Source organism: Scyliorhinus torazame, chromosome 2 (assembly GCF_047496885.1).
Source record: "Scyliorhinus torazame isolate Kashiwa2021f chromosome 2, sScyTor2.1, whole genome shotgun sequence".
Lineage (NCBI taxonomy): Eukaryota > Metazoa > Chordata > Chondrichthyes > Carcharhiniformes > Scyliorhinidae > Scyliorhinus > Scyliorhinus torazame.
Window position 1 is genome coordinate 349,116,629 of NC_092708.1, and position 16,845 is coordinate 349,133,473.

A 16,845-nucleotide genomic window follows, 5' to 3' on the forward strand; every position below is an offset into this window, starting at 1 on the left:
TGGATTGGGGGTGTAGGGGACTGGATGTCACATGCACAAAGTTGTACCTGCTGACAAAGTTGGACCATTCCTGGCTCGCAAAGCAGGGGCCATTGTCCGACATCACCGTGAGTGGGATGCCATGACGAGCAAAGGTGTCCTTACAGGCACAGATGACTGCAGACGATGTGATGTCGTGCAGACGTACGACCTCCGGGTAGTTCGAAAAATAGTTTACAATCAGAACATAGTCCCTGCCGAGCGCATGGAACAGGTCAACGCCTACCTTAGGCCAAGGGGACGTGACCAACTCATGGGGCTGTAGGGTCTCACGTGGTTGGGCCGGCTGGAACCGCTGACAGGTGGGGCATATCACGCCCAAATATGGCGAGCATATCATTAACCTTCATTTGCATTCATTTCCAGCTCATTAGCAAAATTAGCAAGATTGAAGTCGAAAGCAATCGCCTCCCGGGAATTAACCGGCTCCCTAGTGAGAAATCACGCGGGTGCCATTTAGTACTCCTTTTAAACAACGTGAAGCTGCCGCAGGCTGCTGAGGGGAACTGATGAGGTGAGTATTCATTTCCATTTTCCTGCATGCAGCTCAAGAGCACTGTTGCTGCTGCCCAGTGCTCGTGGGGGTGGGTGAGTGAGGTTGGGCTTGGTCAGGGTGCTGAAGCAGAAGGCTGAAGTGTTCCAGCTCAGAGTCGTTCATGAGACTTTCAAGCCATCTTTAAATATTGTGGATACCCATAACAGGGGCAATTGCAGCTGCTGCCTGTCTGTGCTACCAAACACTTCCCGGACAAAGCCCTGCTCTTGGTTCTATGCTGAAAGTCACTTTAACTTACTTTGACTGTCAGCAGCCTCTCGCTTCACAGCTAAATGAGGAATTGGCTTTGTTGGTTGTGAGAGCACTTCACAGCTGCAGGTTGTGTTTGCTGTTTGCCCCCACAGATGGCTGCAGATGCCTGGAGGTGTTTGTTGCTGTTTCCTTCCTTTTCTGTAGCCGGAAAGAAGAACAATTTTTTCCAAGATACATGGGTCCTGGAACACCATGGTCAGGGGATGTATTCCAGAAGGCAATCCAGTTTGAATCAAGAAGACACTGTGGGACCTGGTGCGTGACATTGATCCAAATGAGCCACCTGCTAACGGTGTTGAAGAAATGCATTTGCAGATTGCTGATGCTTTTGTTGCTGGTGTGGTGAGTGCTGCATGTAACTGGCACGTCACCGTGGGTCAAACACGCTGGAGGTCAAGATGTTCAACTGCCCCTTGAGCGCCAGTGAAATATGTGGATGCCAGGATTTGGTTCCAGTGAGATTGGGCCGTATGGGAGGGCCTGCACGGCTGCAGCTCCTGGATGGAGACTGGCACTGATACGTGGAACAAGTCACATATTGATGAACAGATCATTTTTATGACAAAATTCTGGACATGTGACAACATTCTCAGGCTTATCCTCTGTTTCTGTTGAGGAACCTGCGAGGGGCGATATCGTGTGTTTGTTTTTTTGTGAAAATGAGCTGCTATAGCTTTGCGTTGGTACCAATATGGAACGGTGATGTTTCTTTGTTGTTTAATGGTCTGTGTGATATGTGGAATGTTACATAGTTGATTTTCAAATCTTTGTTACTGTTGACCGTTTAATAAACAAAATATTCTCAAGTGGCTTCTCGTGAGTACACGTGTCATGTCTCAGAGGATGATTATTGCATTGCGTTTCAATCAAACGTTGAAGCCTGATCAGTTTGCCTAAACTCGAGAAGTGTCAGCACCATAGAGACAGCAGCCAACACCATAGAGGCAGCACATAGAGGCAGCACCATAGAGGCAGCACCATAGAGACAGCACCATAGAGACAGCAGCCAACACCATAGAGGCAGCACATAGAGGCAGCACCATAGAGGCAGCAGCCAGCACCATGGAGGCAGCACCATGGAGGCAGCACCATGGAGCCAGCACCATGGAGCCAGCACCATGGAGGCAGCAGCCAACACCATAGAGGCAGCACATAGAGGCAGCACCATGGAGGCAGCACCATAGAGGCAGCAGCCAGCACCATGGAGGCAGCACCATAGAGGCAGCACCATGGAGGCAGCACCATGGAGGCAGCACCATGGAGGCAGCTGCCAGCACCATAGAGGCAGCAGCCAACACCATAGAGGCAGCACCATGGAGGCAGCACCATAGAGGCAGCAGCCAGCACCATGGAGGCAGCAGCCAACACCATAGAGGCAGCACCATGGAGGCAGCAGCCAACACCATAGAGGCAGCACCATGGAGGCAGCAGCCAGCACCATAGAGCCAGCAGCCAACACCATAGAGGCAGCACCATAGAGGCAGCACCATGGAGGCAGCACCATAGAGGCAGCACCATAGAGGCAGCAGCCAGCACCATGGAGGCAGCACCATAGAGGCAGCAGCCAGCACCATGGAGGCAGCACCATAGAGGCAGCACCATGGAGGCAGCACCATAGAGGCAGCACCATGGAGGCAGCACCATGGAGGCAGCACCATGGAGGCAGCACCATGGAGGCAGCACCATGGAGGCAGCACCATGGAGGCAGCTGCCAGCACCATAGAGGCAGCACCATGGAGGCAGCACCATGGAGGCAGCACCATGGAGGCAGCTGCCAGCACCATAGAGGCAGCAGCCAACACCATAGAGGCAGCACCATGGAGGCAGCACCATGGAGGCAGCACCATAGAGGCAGCACCATGGAGGCAGCACCATAGAGGCAGCAGCCAGCACCATGGAGGCAGCACCATAGAGGCAGCACCATGGAGGCAGCAGCCAGCACCATGGAGGCAGCACCATGGAGGCAGCAGCCAGCACCATGGAGGCAGCAGCCAACACCATAGAGGCAGCACCATGGAGGCAGCACCATGGAGGCAGCAGCCAGCACCATGGAGGCAGCACCATGGAGGCAGCACCATAGAGGCAGCACATAGAGGCAGCACCATAGAGGCAGCACCATAGAGGCAGCACCATGGAGGCAGCAGCCAGCACCATGGAGGCAGCACCATAGAGGTAGCACCATGGAGGTAGCACCATGGAGGCAGCACCATAGAGGCAGCACCATGGAGGCAGCAGCCAGCACCATGGAGGCAGCACCATAGAGGTAGCACCATAGAGGCAGCACCATGGAGGCAGCACCATAGAGGCAGCACCATGGAGGCAGCACCATGGAGGCAGCACCATGGAGGCAGCACCATGGAGGCAGCAGCCAACACCATAGAGGCAGCGCCAACACCATAGAGGCAGCACCATGGAGGCAGCAGCCAGCACCATAGAGGCAGCGCCAACACCATGGAGGCAGCAGCCAGCACCATAGAGGCAGCACCATGGAGGCAGCAGCCAGCACCATAGAGGCAGCGCCAACACCATGGAGGCAGCACCATGGAGGCAGCAGCCAGCACCATAGAGGCAGCGCCATGGAGGCAGCACTATGGAGGCAGCAGCCAGCACCATAGAGGCAGCACCATGGAGGCAGCAGCCAACACCATAGAGGCAGCGCCAACACCATGGAGGCAGCACCATGGAGGCAGCAGCCAGCACCATAGAGGCAGCAGCCAGCACCATAGAGGCAGCGCCATGGAGGCAGCACCATGGAGGCAGCAGCCAGCACCATAGAGGCAGCGCCATGGAGGCAGCAGCCAGCACCATGGAGGCAGCAGCCAGCACCATGGAGGCAGCACCATGGAGGCAGCAGCCAGCACCATGGAGGCAGCAGCCAACACCATTGAGGCAGCACCATTGAGGCAGCACCATTGAGGCAGCACCATAGAGGCAGCACCATGGAGGCAGCAGCCAACACCATAGAGGCAGCGCCAACACCATAGAGGCAGCACCATAGAGGCAGCAGCCAACACCATAGAGGCAGCACCATAGAGGCAGCAGCCAACACCATAGAGGCAGCGCCAACACCATAGAGGCAGCAGCCAACACCATAGAGGCAGCAGCCAACAGCATAGAGGCAGCACCATAGAGGCAGCAGCCAACAATCAAACACTCCAGAGCTCAAGAGGATATCCTCATGACCATAGGGTAAGTGTGCAGTTCAGGGGAGGGGACCTGAGCACGTTCTCTCTAATGTTCCCGGCAGGTGTCCAGGGGCTCCTGATGTGTCCAGGATGAGTGTGCCGAGCGAGGTTTTCCAGCACAGCTGGCTCGGTAGATGGCACTCTGAGAGAAGGCAGGACACGTAAGGGTAGGGGAGGCTTGGGAGATTTGAGCGTCCCGAGGTGGAAGACCTAACTGATTGTCGGTCTTTCTCCTTCTCCAATCCCTTACAGATATAACAACATGGCTGGTGCTGTCGGCCCTTGCAGGGCAGCCAAGGCAGGCAGATGCCAGGCAGATGCCAGAGAAGGCAGCAGTGTCGATTCAAGTTGGAAGCAGCACCCCATGTGCAGGGAGCTGCCACACACCCTGAAGACCCGGCCGCCCATCAGACCAAGGAGGAACCAGAGTGGGATGGCAGCGATGGCCCATGGTGTACAGGCTCGTTGGTCTTTCAAGGAGATAATGGACAGCATGTGCCGCAGGAGACTCTGTCTCAACAAAGAGACAGTGCGGCACCACTGCCATGGCCTCTTGGACTTGGGATCCCGTGAAGCTGGACACATGCTGGACACCATGCAACTGGTGCATTCCAGGGCTCAAGCAATGACTTGCATGGCATTTCCAAAGCTACAGCTCACAAGTGCATCCGTGAGGTCACCGAAGTCCTGTATGCCCGGGCAGCAGACTTTATCAAATTTGAGCTGGACCAAGCCCACCAAGATACCTGGGCTGCAGGATTCTCCGCCATCGCCAGGATGCCCCAGGTCCAGGGGGCAATTGATGGCACGCATGTCCCCTTGTGGGCACTGGGGCATCAGGGAGCTCCCTTCCTTAACAGGAAGGGGTTCTACTTCCTGAATGTTCAACTCCTGTGCGCCCACCACCTCTGGATCATGCACGTGTGTGCACGCTTCCCAACGAGTGTGCATGCCAACTACATCCTGAGACACTCTGAGGTCCCCAGCACCTTCACTGGCCACCTCAGGATGACGGGTTGGCTCTTGGGGGATAAGTGGTACCCGTTGCGGAGACCGGCGCTGTCACTGCTCAAAATGTGGTTTTGATACTTGGAATGCTCTGGTGGTGTCCTGTAGTACACCCCCCCCACCCACCCCCACCCAGAGGGTTTCCTGCTTTGTGGTTATCTGCTGTGCCCTCCACAACCTAGCACAGCAGTGGAGCGACATGCTGGAGGAGGAGGAGCAGGACAGACATGCGGTCTCATCTGAGGAGGCGGATGAGGCAGACCAGGAAGGGATGGAAGTCGAGCAGGAGAAGAAGGATGTAGGATAGGCAGCAGCGGAAAGGGTCTGGCATGCCCAGAGAACCAGAGAGGCCTTCATCCTAACCCTATTCTTCTAGGACAAGGCTTTGTCGGTCAGCTAACCCCTCCTCCCCACAATCTCTCCTTCCTCCCCAATCCTCCCTCCTCCAGATTCCTCTCCTCCCCTCCCAATACCTACTTCCCCCCCCTAATCCCTCTACTCCCACACAATCCCTCCTTCCCCCCCAATCCCACCTCCCCCGCATTCCCCTCCTTCCTGCCCAATCCCCCCTCCTCCATTCCTTCCTTCTCCCCACTCCCTCCAACCCATTCCCCTCCTTCCAACCTAATCCCAATCCCCCCCAATTCCTCCATCCCCCACAATCTGTCGACACCCGCCCAATCCCTCCTTCCCCTCAATCCACCTCTTCCCCATTCCCCTCCTTCCCACCCAATCCCCCCTCCTCCATTCCTTCCTTCTCCCCACACCCTCCAACCCATTCCCCTCCTTCCAACCTAATCCCAATCCCCCCCCCCAATTCCTCCATCCCCCCCAATCCGTCTACACCCGCCCAATCCCTCCTTCTCCTCAATCCACCTCTTCCCCATTCCCCTCCTTCCCACCAATTTTCCAACTTCCTCATCCCCATTCCCTGACCCTCCCACACCCCACATCCCCCCCCCCCCCCACACCCCCTCCCAGCCCCCGACTACCTTGTTGCACCTTCCAAGGTGTGGTGGGCTTGTGTCAGTACTGTCAGTGGGTCAATAATAATCATCTTTATTACTGTCACAAGTAGGTTTACATTAAGTTCTGAAAGTCCCGAAAGACGTGCTGTTAGGTGAATTGGGTATTCTGAATTCGCCCTCTGTGTACCCGAACAGGCGCCGGAATGTGGCGACTGGGGGCTTTCACATTGCAGCGTTAATGTAAGCCTACTTGTGACAATAAAGATTATTATTATAACACTGCAATGATATACAAGGCAAGAAAGTGATGATCACTCGCTGTGAGGAAAGCTCTGTTGCTCCTCAGTTTATTCCAAACTCTAGCTCCTGCCTCTCTGCTGACAGCGCGCTCACACCCATCCTCTGAACAGGGTCTGCATCAGTGGCACTTCATCTTAGACCACTGGGTGGCGGGAACAGGGGGGCAACAGGGAGGGTGATGCAGGCAATTGATCGATTGATTTGATTTATTGTCATGTGAACCGAGGTACAGTGAAAAGCATTGTTCTGTGTACAGTCCAGACAGATCTTTCCATACATGAATAAACATAGGACAGATGATCAATACGCAATGTAAATACATAGGCACAGGTGTCGGGTGAAGCATACAGAGTGTAGTATTACTCAGTAGAAAAGATGTGTGAAGAGATCAGTTCAGTCCATAAGAGGTTTATTCAGGAGTCTGGTAACAGTGGGGAAGAAGCTGTTTTTGAGCCTATTAATGAATTCACATGTATCAGGTGTAACATGTTTTAATTGTGAACATTTGACATTTTCATTCTCCCTAGCTACAGGGAGGCCTTCATCTTTACCCGATTCTTCTAGAATGACAGTTTGTCAGTCAGCTCACCCCCTCCTCTTCCCACTCTCTCCTTCCTCCCCAATACTCCCTCCCCTGCATTCCCCTCCTTCCCACCCAATCCCCACCTCCAATCCTTCCTTCTCCCCAATCCCCCCACCCCCACCCAATCTGTGATCCTCTCTCTTCTTGATCTTTTATGGTCTACTGCTAAGCCCAGGTGTGTCCCCAGGATGCACATCGGAGGTAGAGGGAGCTTGCTGCTTTCCGCGCCCTGTGGCCTTTGATGCCCTTGATGGATGTCCTCTGGAGGACCTGTAGCCAGGGGGCCCTGGCTGACTTACCGGTGTCAGTGGCATTGCTATGTCACCCTATTCTGTCCACTGCCCTTGAGCTGCACCTGTGTCAAGAGGGAAGGGGGGATTCGGAACAACTGGAAACCTTGCTGGCAGGCCCTGGGTTGGGGTCCAGCGCCTGCTCTCCCTGATGGTGCTCCTAGGGCCTTGGGTATTTCAATGGGATGGAGGGGCAGCTGAAGTGGGCTTCAGAGGCCTCTGAGTCATCTGGCTGTTCCAGTTCTGGTGGCCATGGTGTTGACGTCTTCGGCGATGCTCCTCAGTGATGGGGCCATGCTCTGCAGAGTCTCAGCAATGACCATCTGTGTTTGGGACTTGTCCCTCAGTGACAAGGACATAATGTCGAGGCCCTGAGCCATGGTCATCATAGACTGCACAATACCTGAAGCAGCACCATTCAAGATGTGGACGTCGTGGTCCAGGCTTTCAACTGCGATCGCCACCCTAGCAGTTTTGGCCTCGGAGCTAGGCATTGTCCGCATCATCTCCTGTGCCCGTAGCCTTTTGGATTACTCCAATCTGCTATGCACTTGCTGGAATGTTGCTAACATCCCCTCCTCAAAGTCACGGCTGTATCCTATCATCTGCATCAGCTCTGGGAGATCCTAGTCCAGAGGCTCTGCATCTGATGGGACCAAGCTGAGTCCTGGGGCCCAGCTGCTGAGCATCAGTAACTGTGTGATGCTCACCAGATTGTGCCCCAGAAGCCTGTCCACTAATGCTGTCCGCCGAGGTGTGTGTCTCTGCGTTGGAGGATAGCTGTGACGCCTCAATGGAGTTTCCTCAAAGCTCTCCTCCGAAGTGGTCCCTTGGATGGCAAGAGGGGGAAGGATTCTGGATGGCCCGGCTCCATCAGGTGGAGATCCTGCGAGACAATGGACATGTTGTCAGTGACAGGGAAGGATCATTTTGTCTGACATGACCACCTCAGTTAAGACAGGTCATCTGGGTGAAGAGGCAGTGGATCCTCATCTCTGTGATGCAGGCCAACCTCGTTGTCGGTGACTGCTCTCTTCACGTCAACCCCGCGATTTCCAGGGTCCATCCCTCATAGTGGGTGAAGACTCAAAGCTAGAGCTCCGCCCATCTTGGCCCTTTCCCGCATATTATGGGCAATCTTCTCCATTGGGGACAAAGATAGACCATTGTGAGCTGATGGGTCGATGGGTCTATAGCAGGTGGCATGTGTGGGCACTGCACCTGGACAAGAAGGGGTTGTGCTGGTGGATGCCAGTGGGTTCTGAGGAGCAAGCATGGAAATCAGATGTGGGGAGGGTGCAAGGTGTCCGCCAGATTTGTGGAGAGGCGGGACGGTGGTAGTTGGGAACTTGAGGGGTGACAGGCGGAACTGATGCCAGGAGAGAAGTGGGACCTTACCTTGTTTGCAGCACTGGCCCATTGAACAATATATTCAGGAGGGTGTGGTGACTAAATCATGGGACACAGCTAGATTTGGGCCCGTATAAATCTTAAGTGATTTATTTGAGCACAATTTTGGATATTCGTTCACACAACAGCAATCCGAGGGCAAAATGTTCATTTTTAAAGGCTGCCCCGCACTCAATAGTTCACCAGGAACCATCCGCACACCCTCTCCACCCTCCTTTTCCACTATCCAGCCCCTATTTCCACCATCCCCCCCTTTCCCCACCCACCACTCCCCCTCCTCCCCTGAGCTGACCTGACGCCAATGTGAATCGATGTTCGTTTGGGGGTGGGGGGGAATGATTCAGGAATAGAAACCTAATAATTATCTGCTAATATATGGAAATAATATTCCCAATGTTCAACGATGGGACACGCAGTATGTCACTGGCAGGTGAAGAGGATAATATGGTCAAACGTTTAGGTCGACGTGGAAGGCAATTTGGACCTCTCGCTCGTTTTTTCGCTCCCGTCGCCAAACCCACGCAAGAAAATGAGAATTGAAAATCTCGGACCCAGTCTCAAATTGGTGGCCATCTACTTTTGAATCAAATCCTTCTCAATGGATGACCCTGATGAATCTGACAAGTTTACTTTGTGTTTTCTGCTGGTGAACACAGAGATTACTTTGCTGAGATATTGAGCTTCAAACTTGGTATCAGAAATTGTACACTGCTTTTTCTGAGTGTCTAAACCGTGCTCATGGCATCAACTCCCAATCTGTGGGTCTTGCGTTGTCAGTGTCAATCCAGTGATTTACCAAAGTCTGGTCAACTAACTCTGTTGCATCTTCAAAGAGCTGCAGTATTTTATTAGCGAGAGACAGCATGGTTTTGTGAAGGGGAGGTCGTGTCTCACTAACTTGATAGAGTTTTTCGAGGCGGTCACAAAGATGATTGATGCAGGGAGGGCAGTGGATGTTGTCTATATGGACTTCAGTAAGTCCTTTGACAAGGTCCCTCATGGCAGACTGGTACAAAAGGTGAAGTCACACGGGATCAGGGGTGAGCTGGCAAGATGGATACAGAACTGGCTAGGTCATAGAAGACAGAGAGTAACAATGGAAGTGTGCTTTTCTAATTGGAGGGCTGTGACCAGTGGTGTTCCACAAGGATCAGTGCTGGGAGCTTTGCTGTTTGTAGTATATCTAAATGATTTGGAGGAAAATGTAACTGGTCTGATTAGTAAGTTTGCAGACGAAACAAAGGTTGGTGGAATTGCGGATAGCGATGAGGACTGTCAGAGGATACAGCAGGATTTGGATCATTTGGAGACTTGGGCTGAGAGATGGCAGATGGAATTTAATCTGGATAAATGTGAGGTAATGCATTTTGGAAGGTCTAATGCAGGTAGGGAATACACAGTGAATGGTAGAAGCCTCAAGAGTATTGACAGTCAGTGAGATCTAGGTGTACAGGTCCACAGGTCACTGAAAGGGGCAACACAGGTGGAGAAGTTAGTCAAGAAGGCATAAGGCATGTTTGCCTTCATTGGCCAGGGCATTGAGTATAAGAAATGGGATGTCATGTTGCAGCTGTATAGAACCTTAGTTAGGCCACACTTGGAGTACAGTGTTCAATTCTGGTCACCACACTACCAGAAGGATGTGGAGGCTTTAGAGTGGGTGCAGAAGAGATTTACCAGGATGTTGCCTGGTATGGAGGGCATTGGCTATGAGGAGCGGTTGAATAAACTCGGTTTGTTCTCACTGGAACGACGGAGGTTGAGGGGCGACCTGATAGAGGTCCACAAAATGATGAGGGGCATAGACAGAGTGGACAGTCAGAGGCTTTTTCCCAGGGTAGGGGGGTCAATTACTAGAGGGCATAGGTTTAAGGTGCGAGGGGCAAGGTTTAGAGGAGATGTACGAGGCAAGTTTTTTACACAGAGGGTAGTGGGTGCTTGGAACTCGCTGCCGGAGGAGGTGGTGGAAGCAGGGACGATAGTGACATTTAAGGGACATCTTGACAAATACATAAATAGGATGGGAATAGAGGGATACGGACCCAGGAAGTGTAGAAGATTTTAGTTTAGACAGGCAGCATGGTCGGCACAGGTTTAGAGGGCCGAAAGGCCTGTTCCTGTGCTGTACTTTTCTTTGTTCTTTGTTCTTAGTAAATTCATCAAACGAACCTTCCAACCTGCGAATCCCTGTCATACTGCCACTTGTCATATCAAAGCTGCGTTCATATTGACATTCAAAACTTTCCCAATTCATGGACATTTCGGTGGTAATTGTGTCAGATTCATTAAGGCTGACCTGCTTAAACATGCCTATCTTTCTCACAGTTTGGTAAATTTGGCAACTTGGTGCAACTTGACCACACATCCTGTGAGTCAGCAGTACATCCAAATCTATGTAAAATTACCATTGCAAGATAAATTACCCATGTGACATGATAGATGGCAGATTTTGATGAATAAATCTGCAGAGTATCTTGATGATACATCGGAGTTAGTCCATGAAGTTATAGATTGAGACTCTGGCAATGGCTTTGACACAGTGCTACTCTGGAGGTTACTTTAAAAGGTAAAAAGAAACAGAATAAGAAGAAAACGTTGAAACTGGCAACTAATTGCTTAGTTGCTAACTCAAATTGGTCAATTAATATCTGATCCTGTATATTCTGAAGTCCCCAGTAGGGCATTAGCACAGACTGGCGCCGAATAGTGATGGTAGTGGAGGGGAAATGGGTATTGGAAAGAAATGGGGTAAACTTAATTCATCTAATGATGGACATCAGAGGGTATATGTGTCTCCTGGCGATTTCCTGATTGTCTTTTCAAATCAAGTAGGAATTCTCCTGAGTTCTTTCCAAATTAGTCACTGGTTTTCTTTTCGCCTCTCCAGGTTAGTCAGTCTGTCATTTGGAGAGAGTGGTGAACGAGGTTCTAGAAAACTCAGGAGTAGGATAAACACTGATGGGCCAAATGCTGTCCTTTCAACTTTCTTTATTCACTTATATTGCATTCACTTGCTAGATGCAGTTTTGTATGTTGAAGAGTCTAATTCCCCTGAAATGGCATTCGGTTTACAATATCATCTGGTCACCTTTGCAAATAGTATGCAAGCTGTATTAAATTGCCTTTGTATCCGAATCTGAACTTTTTCTTGAATTTTAATGTTTGGCTCAACCTTGTTTTTCCATCAAACACTCACGGCCCATGGGCTAGTTACTGGTGTACTTGAGCTGCTATCAAACAGTCATATATTCATATATTTTATGATAGCTATTATAAAATGGTTAGAGATGTGCATGTATCTGTTAACAGGAGAATTCAGCTGTGCATTTGAAAATGAGAAGATCTGTGGGTTCACACAAGACCGGCTTGATAATTTTGACTGGACAAGGCAAAGTGCTTCAACCAGGAACCCAAAGTACACTCCGAACACAGGACCGAGTGCTGATCGAAGTGGCTCCAAGCAAGGTAAAGTGGCGATTTCTGTTTATAGAGTAAGTCGCTGTCTGATCGGAAGGGCATTCTCAGTTCCAAAAGAGCTGCGTGGAGGTTAATTCTTGCTTCTATCTACCATCCTGTTTTTGGCCTTTGACAATATGCTGAAATGATAATGGTTGACATTGTAGTGACTAGGGCCTGGGATGTGCAACCTGTCCAATACTTAAGCACTAGCCGTGGATACATTATGCAGGTAAAAATAATTGCTTGAATAAAATGGGCACTTGTGGTTGTACCTCCAGTTCAGTCAGCTCCAAGCTCCTAGAGAGTGTGATGTGTTTCTAGCAAACAGCGTGTATCCCACTGCAGTAAAATGCAATCCTTCACAGCTTGAATGAAAAAAATGATTCATTCTTTTTTTGCATGTCTTACACATTGGAAAGTAGAATCCCTAACCATTCCAACAATTCCATGCGTTTTTATATCTAGCTATAAACTGACCCTTAAAATTTCAGCATCTAATTTTCAATGGAAAGGAAATGGAATAGTTACAATTTGCAATGACAGGGCGCATGCTGTTCATTGGGCTTGCCTCTGCATGTTGAGCTGTTTTAAATCTTCTGTGTCACAGGTCGCTGAAAGTGCAAACTGATAGTGGAACAGGACACCTGGGACATGAATGAACAGTGCACACAGCTGGTTATCTCCGTAACCAATTTGCTTGACGGATTGTGAAATGAACAGTGCAGGGACTGAGGATGAAATGTAAATTAGAGTGCGTGAATTCAGTGTCAAAAGCAGGTTACACTTGGATTAGTTAATGTTCAGTGGGCTGGCACAATTAACATTTGCCACATAAAACAAATTTAGGCTGAACGAGACTTAATTTAGGATTATATTCATTGGCGTTTAGAAGAGTGAACGTAGAACATAGAACATACAGTGCAGAAGGAGGCCATTCAGCCCATCGAGTCTGCACTGACCCACTTAAGCCCTCATTTCAACCCTATCACCTTAACCCAATAACCCCTCCTAACCCTTTTGGACACTAAGGGCAATTTATCATGGCCAATCCACCTAACCTGCACATCTTTGGACTGTGGGAGGAAACCGAAGCACCCGGAGGAAACCCACGCAGACACAGGGAGGATGTGCAGACTCCACACAGACAGTGACCCAGCAGGGAATCTAACTTGGGACCCTGGAGCCGTGAAGCCACAGTGCTAACCACTATGCTACCGTGCTGCCCAAATTGTGGGAGGGGATCTCATAGAAATTTATAAAATTCTAAAAGGATTTGACAGGGGAGATTCAGAAAGAATGTTCCCGATGGTGGGGAGTCCAGAACAATGGGGTCATGGTTTGAGGTTAAGGGGTAAACGATTTAGGACTGAGGTGAGGAGAAATTTCTTCACCCAGAGAGTGGTGAATCTGTGGAATTCACTAACACAGAAAGTAGTTAGAGGCCAAAACGGTGTGTGATTTCAAGAAGGAATTAGATATAGCTCTTGGGGCTAAAGGTATATGGGGGGAAGGCAGGATCAGGGCACTGAACTTGATGATCAGCCATGATCACAATGAATGGCAGATCAGGCTTGAATGGCCGTATGGCCTACTCCTGCTTCTATTTTCTATGTATATTTCTATGTGACTGCCCATGGTCAGCTTAGTACTTATCCGCCACACTACCACAGGATCCTCATACCTTTCAACATACCTATCATACAATTTAAAAAAGTAATTCCTTTCTCAGAATTACAAAGCCTGTGTGCAAAGTGGACAGGGCAAGGCTTCAGCCCACCCCTTGCTTTCTCCCCAGAATTATTCATATTCAACTTAAATCCAATTTGTGGATCCCCCAAAAGACACATACTGGATCCAAGCTGACAAGAACAGGCATTACACCTGATCTCACGCTTGATCCTGAATTGGATTCTCCATCGGCGGGATGTTCCATTTCGCCGGCAGCGCACTCACGCCCGCAGATTTCCCGATGGTGTGGGTGCCCACAATGGGAAACCCCATTGGCCGGCTGTCGGAGGGGGCATGCTGCAGCAGAAAACGGGTGCGGCGGGACAGAGAATTACGCCCCTTATGCTTTATCTTAGCCAAAAGGATGAGAAGCCTCATGCCTTTCAATGGTGAGTCAGGCAGTGGCAATCAGCTTTCATGGAGTTAATGGTGGAGCATCTTGGACAATGACGTTTGGCTTTACACCATCAACTGCATATGCCTGAAGATGCTATGGCATTTGCACCTAAATAACACTGAGAACCATTTAGCCGAGCTACTATTCTGGCAGCAAATATAACACTTTAGTTGGTTGGTGTGGTAACATAAATTATAAGACAAAACAACAACTTTAATGCAGTGTAATGAACCTTATACCAAAAACAGGACAAATCGTGAACCATTTGTGTCACATTTCACTGGCTCAAGTTTGACAAAAATGGAATGCCATGTCATTAGTTCAGCATATCCAGGCAACCAGAAAATAAATTGTATTCAGTGCAAATTTGCATACAGACGATAAGCATTCATAAACAACATTTCAAATTGGGAAGCACTATCTTTATGGGCAACTGCCAGCAACAGAATAAAGGAAAACAAGCTTCAGAATCATAGAAATGTTCACAAGAGGTCCATCGAAATATAATACCATGCAAACACTAGCGTACTTGTTGGTTTCATTCTTCCATTTGTATTTTCTGTTCGTGCCACAGAAAGCTGCTCTTAGCCATTTTAATGCCCTTTTTAAAATGTTGGACTTGGGGGATTCCAAGCTGTATATGGCCGACTGCAATCCCTCATGACTGCACTCTACAATCAGTGGTAGAACCTTCCATTATTAGACTCCTGACACTTTAGGATTCCCCTGGTCTCTTTATTGCACCTATTAATTCCCACCTTCCAAATCTTCTCCAAACTGATTGGCGCCTCTCTATATTGAATTACTGTGCAAATTCACTGGATTGAATTTTGTACACTCGGTGGATGGGCCAGAAATCCATACGGCCCTAACCTGGGTGCCAGGATTCCCTCACAAATTTGCTCGCCTGTACAAATTGGATGGATTGCACCTGTACCGGAACGAGTCCAATATCCTTTTTGGGAGGTTTGCTCATGCCGTTGGGGAGGTTTTAAACAAATTCGGCAGGGGGATGGGACACAGAGTAGATGTATGGTTGGGAGTAAGGTTCAATCAAATATAAAAGGAAAGCTAGGCCAGTCCAGCAGCCAGAGAAGACATGGGCATGGTAAGGCATAATAGGAGGATTGGAAGGCTAAAGTGCATCTATTCTAATGCAAGGAGCCTGTCTGGTCAGGCAGATTAACTCAGAGCATTGATCAGCACATGGAAATATGATATTGTTGCAATCACTGAGACATGGTTGAAAGAAGGGCAGGACTGGCAACTCAATATTCCAGGATAATGTGGTGGGGGGATGTAAGAGAGAAAAGGCGAATGCATTATCGATAAAAGTGATCATCACTGCAGTAATGAGGGAGGATGTCTCAGAAGGTTCCTCAAATGAGGGCGTATGGGTGGAGCTTAGAAATAAAAAAGGGGCAATCACTTTGCTGAGATTGTACTGTAGGGGCTGGATTCTTCTGACCCGGCCGCTGCAAGAACGACACGGGATGACGTGGACAATGGAGAAATCCATTGACATCAGGTGGGATTCTTCGGTTGCCGTGCGGACGCTGTCGGAAAATCCCGCCCTAGGTCTCCCAACAATCAGATAGAAGAGCAGATATGGAGGCAAATCACAGAGGTGTGAGAGGCAAACATTTTGGGGATAGTGACCATAATTCTGTAAGTTTGAATGTCATAATGGAAACAGAGAAGGATAGTCCATTAATCAAGGGCTGGATTCTCCATTTGGGAGATGTTCTCCCCTTGGAGCTGAATTGCACTATTTTGCAGTTCCCTTGCAGGTATAAAGCAGGATGCAATTCAGTGTTCAATGACATGCAAATTTATGCATGGTGTGGAATACGAGCGATTTCCAGAATACGTGAGATTTCCAGGGAGTCCCACTATCGGGCCACCATCTTGATAGGGTGGGCCGATAGCGAGGTCCCATGGCCAGCACCCCCCTCCCTGCATCACAAATTCGCCCCAAACTCCACCCCCCTGGCATATCAAATCGCCCCCCACCCCGCCCCCATCCCCGCACTGCAAACTGGCCCTGACCCCCCCTGCACCACAAATCAGCCTTTCACCACACAACATCGCCCCACTGCAGATCGCCTGGGTGCTCCCCTTAAGCTCAAATACAATGTTACCCGCCCAGCCCTCTTGGGACGACTGTAATAGGGGGATCCCCCCAGGCACCTCTGTAGTAGGGTCTCCCCAGGGACCACCTACATAACGGAAACCTCTTAACAGACCACCCCCACACACAGAGTCCCCTCCGCACATAAACCACCCTGCCCACCCCCAGAAAAGGGATCCCTGTCTAGAAGCTAGAGAGCAGTCCAGACAGGGGCAGTGGGAAACATTATAGCGGTAATATTTACCTTTCAGCTCCAGGTGTCCATTCCTCGAAGGAAAGCATCTGTGCCTGTGTTTGGTTCCCACAAATCCACTGTCTGCAATCCATTGATGGATTTCCAGTAAAGAGTTTGTAAACATTGACCACATCAAAGAGAAAAAAGTGCATTCCAAGCACCAGGTGCATTCAAATCACTCAAGCGTGTGATTTCACTGCACTTAACTCGCTTTGTGTGATCAATGTTTAAAACCATTAGGGGTTTCACCACTTAGGCTTCTGAAGCTCGAAGGAATATGAATGGATCAAAGCTGCAGATTGTC

The 16,845-nt window shown here is 49.9% G+C and overlaps 1 protein-coding gene across 2 annotated transcripts in view; it reads left to right on the forward strand.

The window, feature by feature from the left end:
• The window catches only part of mdga2a (MAM domain containing glycosylphosphatidylinositol anchor 2a), a 1,293,828-nt gene that overhangs the window by 1,157,831 nt on the left and 119,152 nt on the right, over positions 1–16,845 (forward strand). Inside the window, exon 13 of one of the 2 annotated variants that reach the window (XM_072491020.1) lies at positions 11,901–12,056. The exons of the other annotated variant lie outside the window; for it this stretch is intronic. Within the exon in view, the coding sequence (XP_072347121.1) occupies positions 11,901–12,056 (156 nt within the window). The remainder of the gene's footprint in view (positions 1–11,900; positions 12,057–16,845) is intronic. 2 annotated transcript variants of the gene reach the window in all.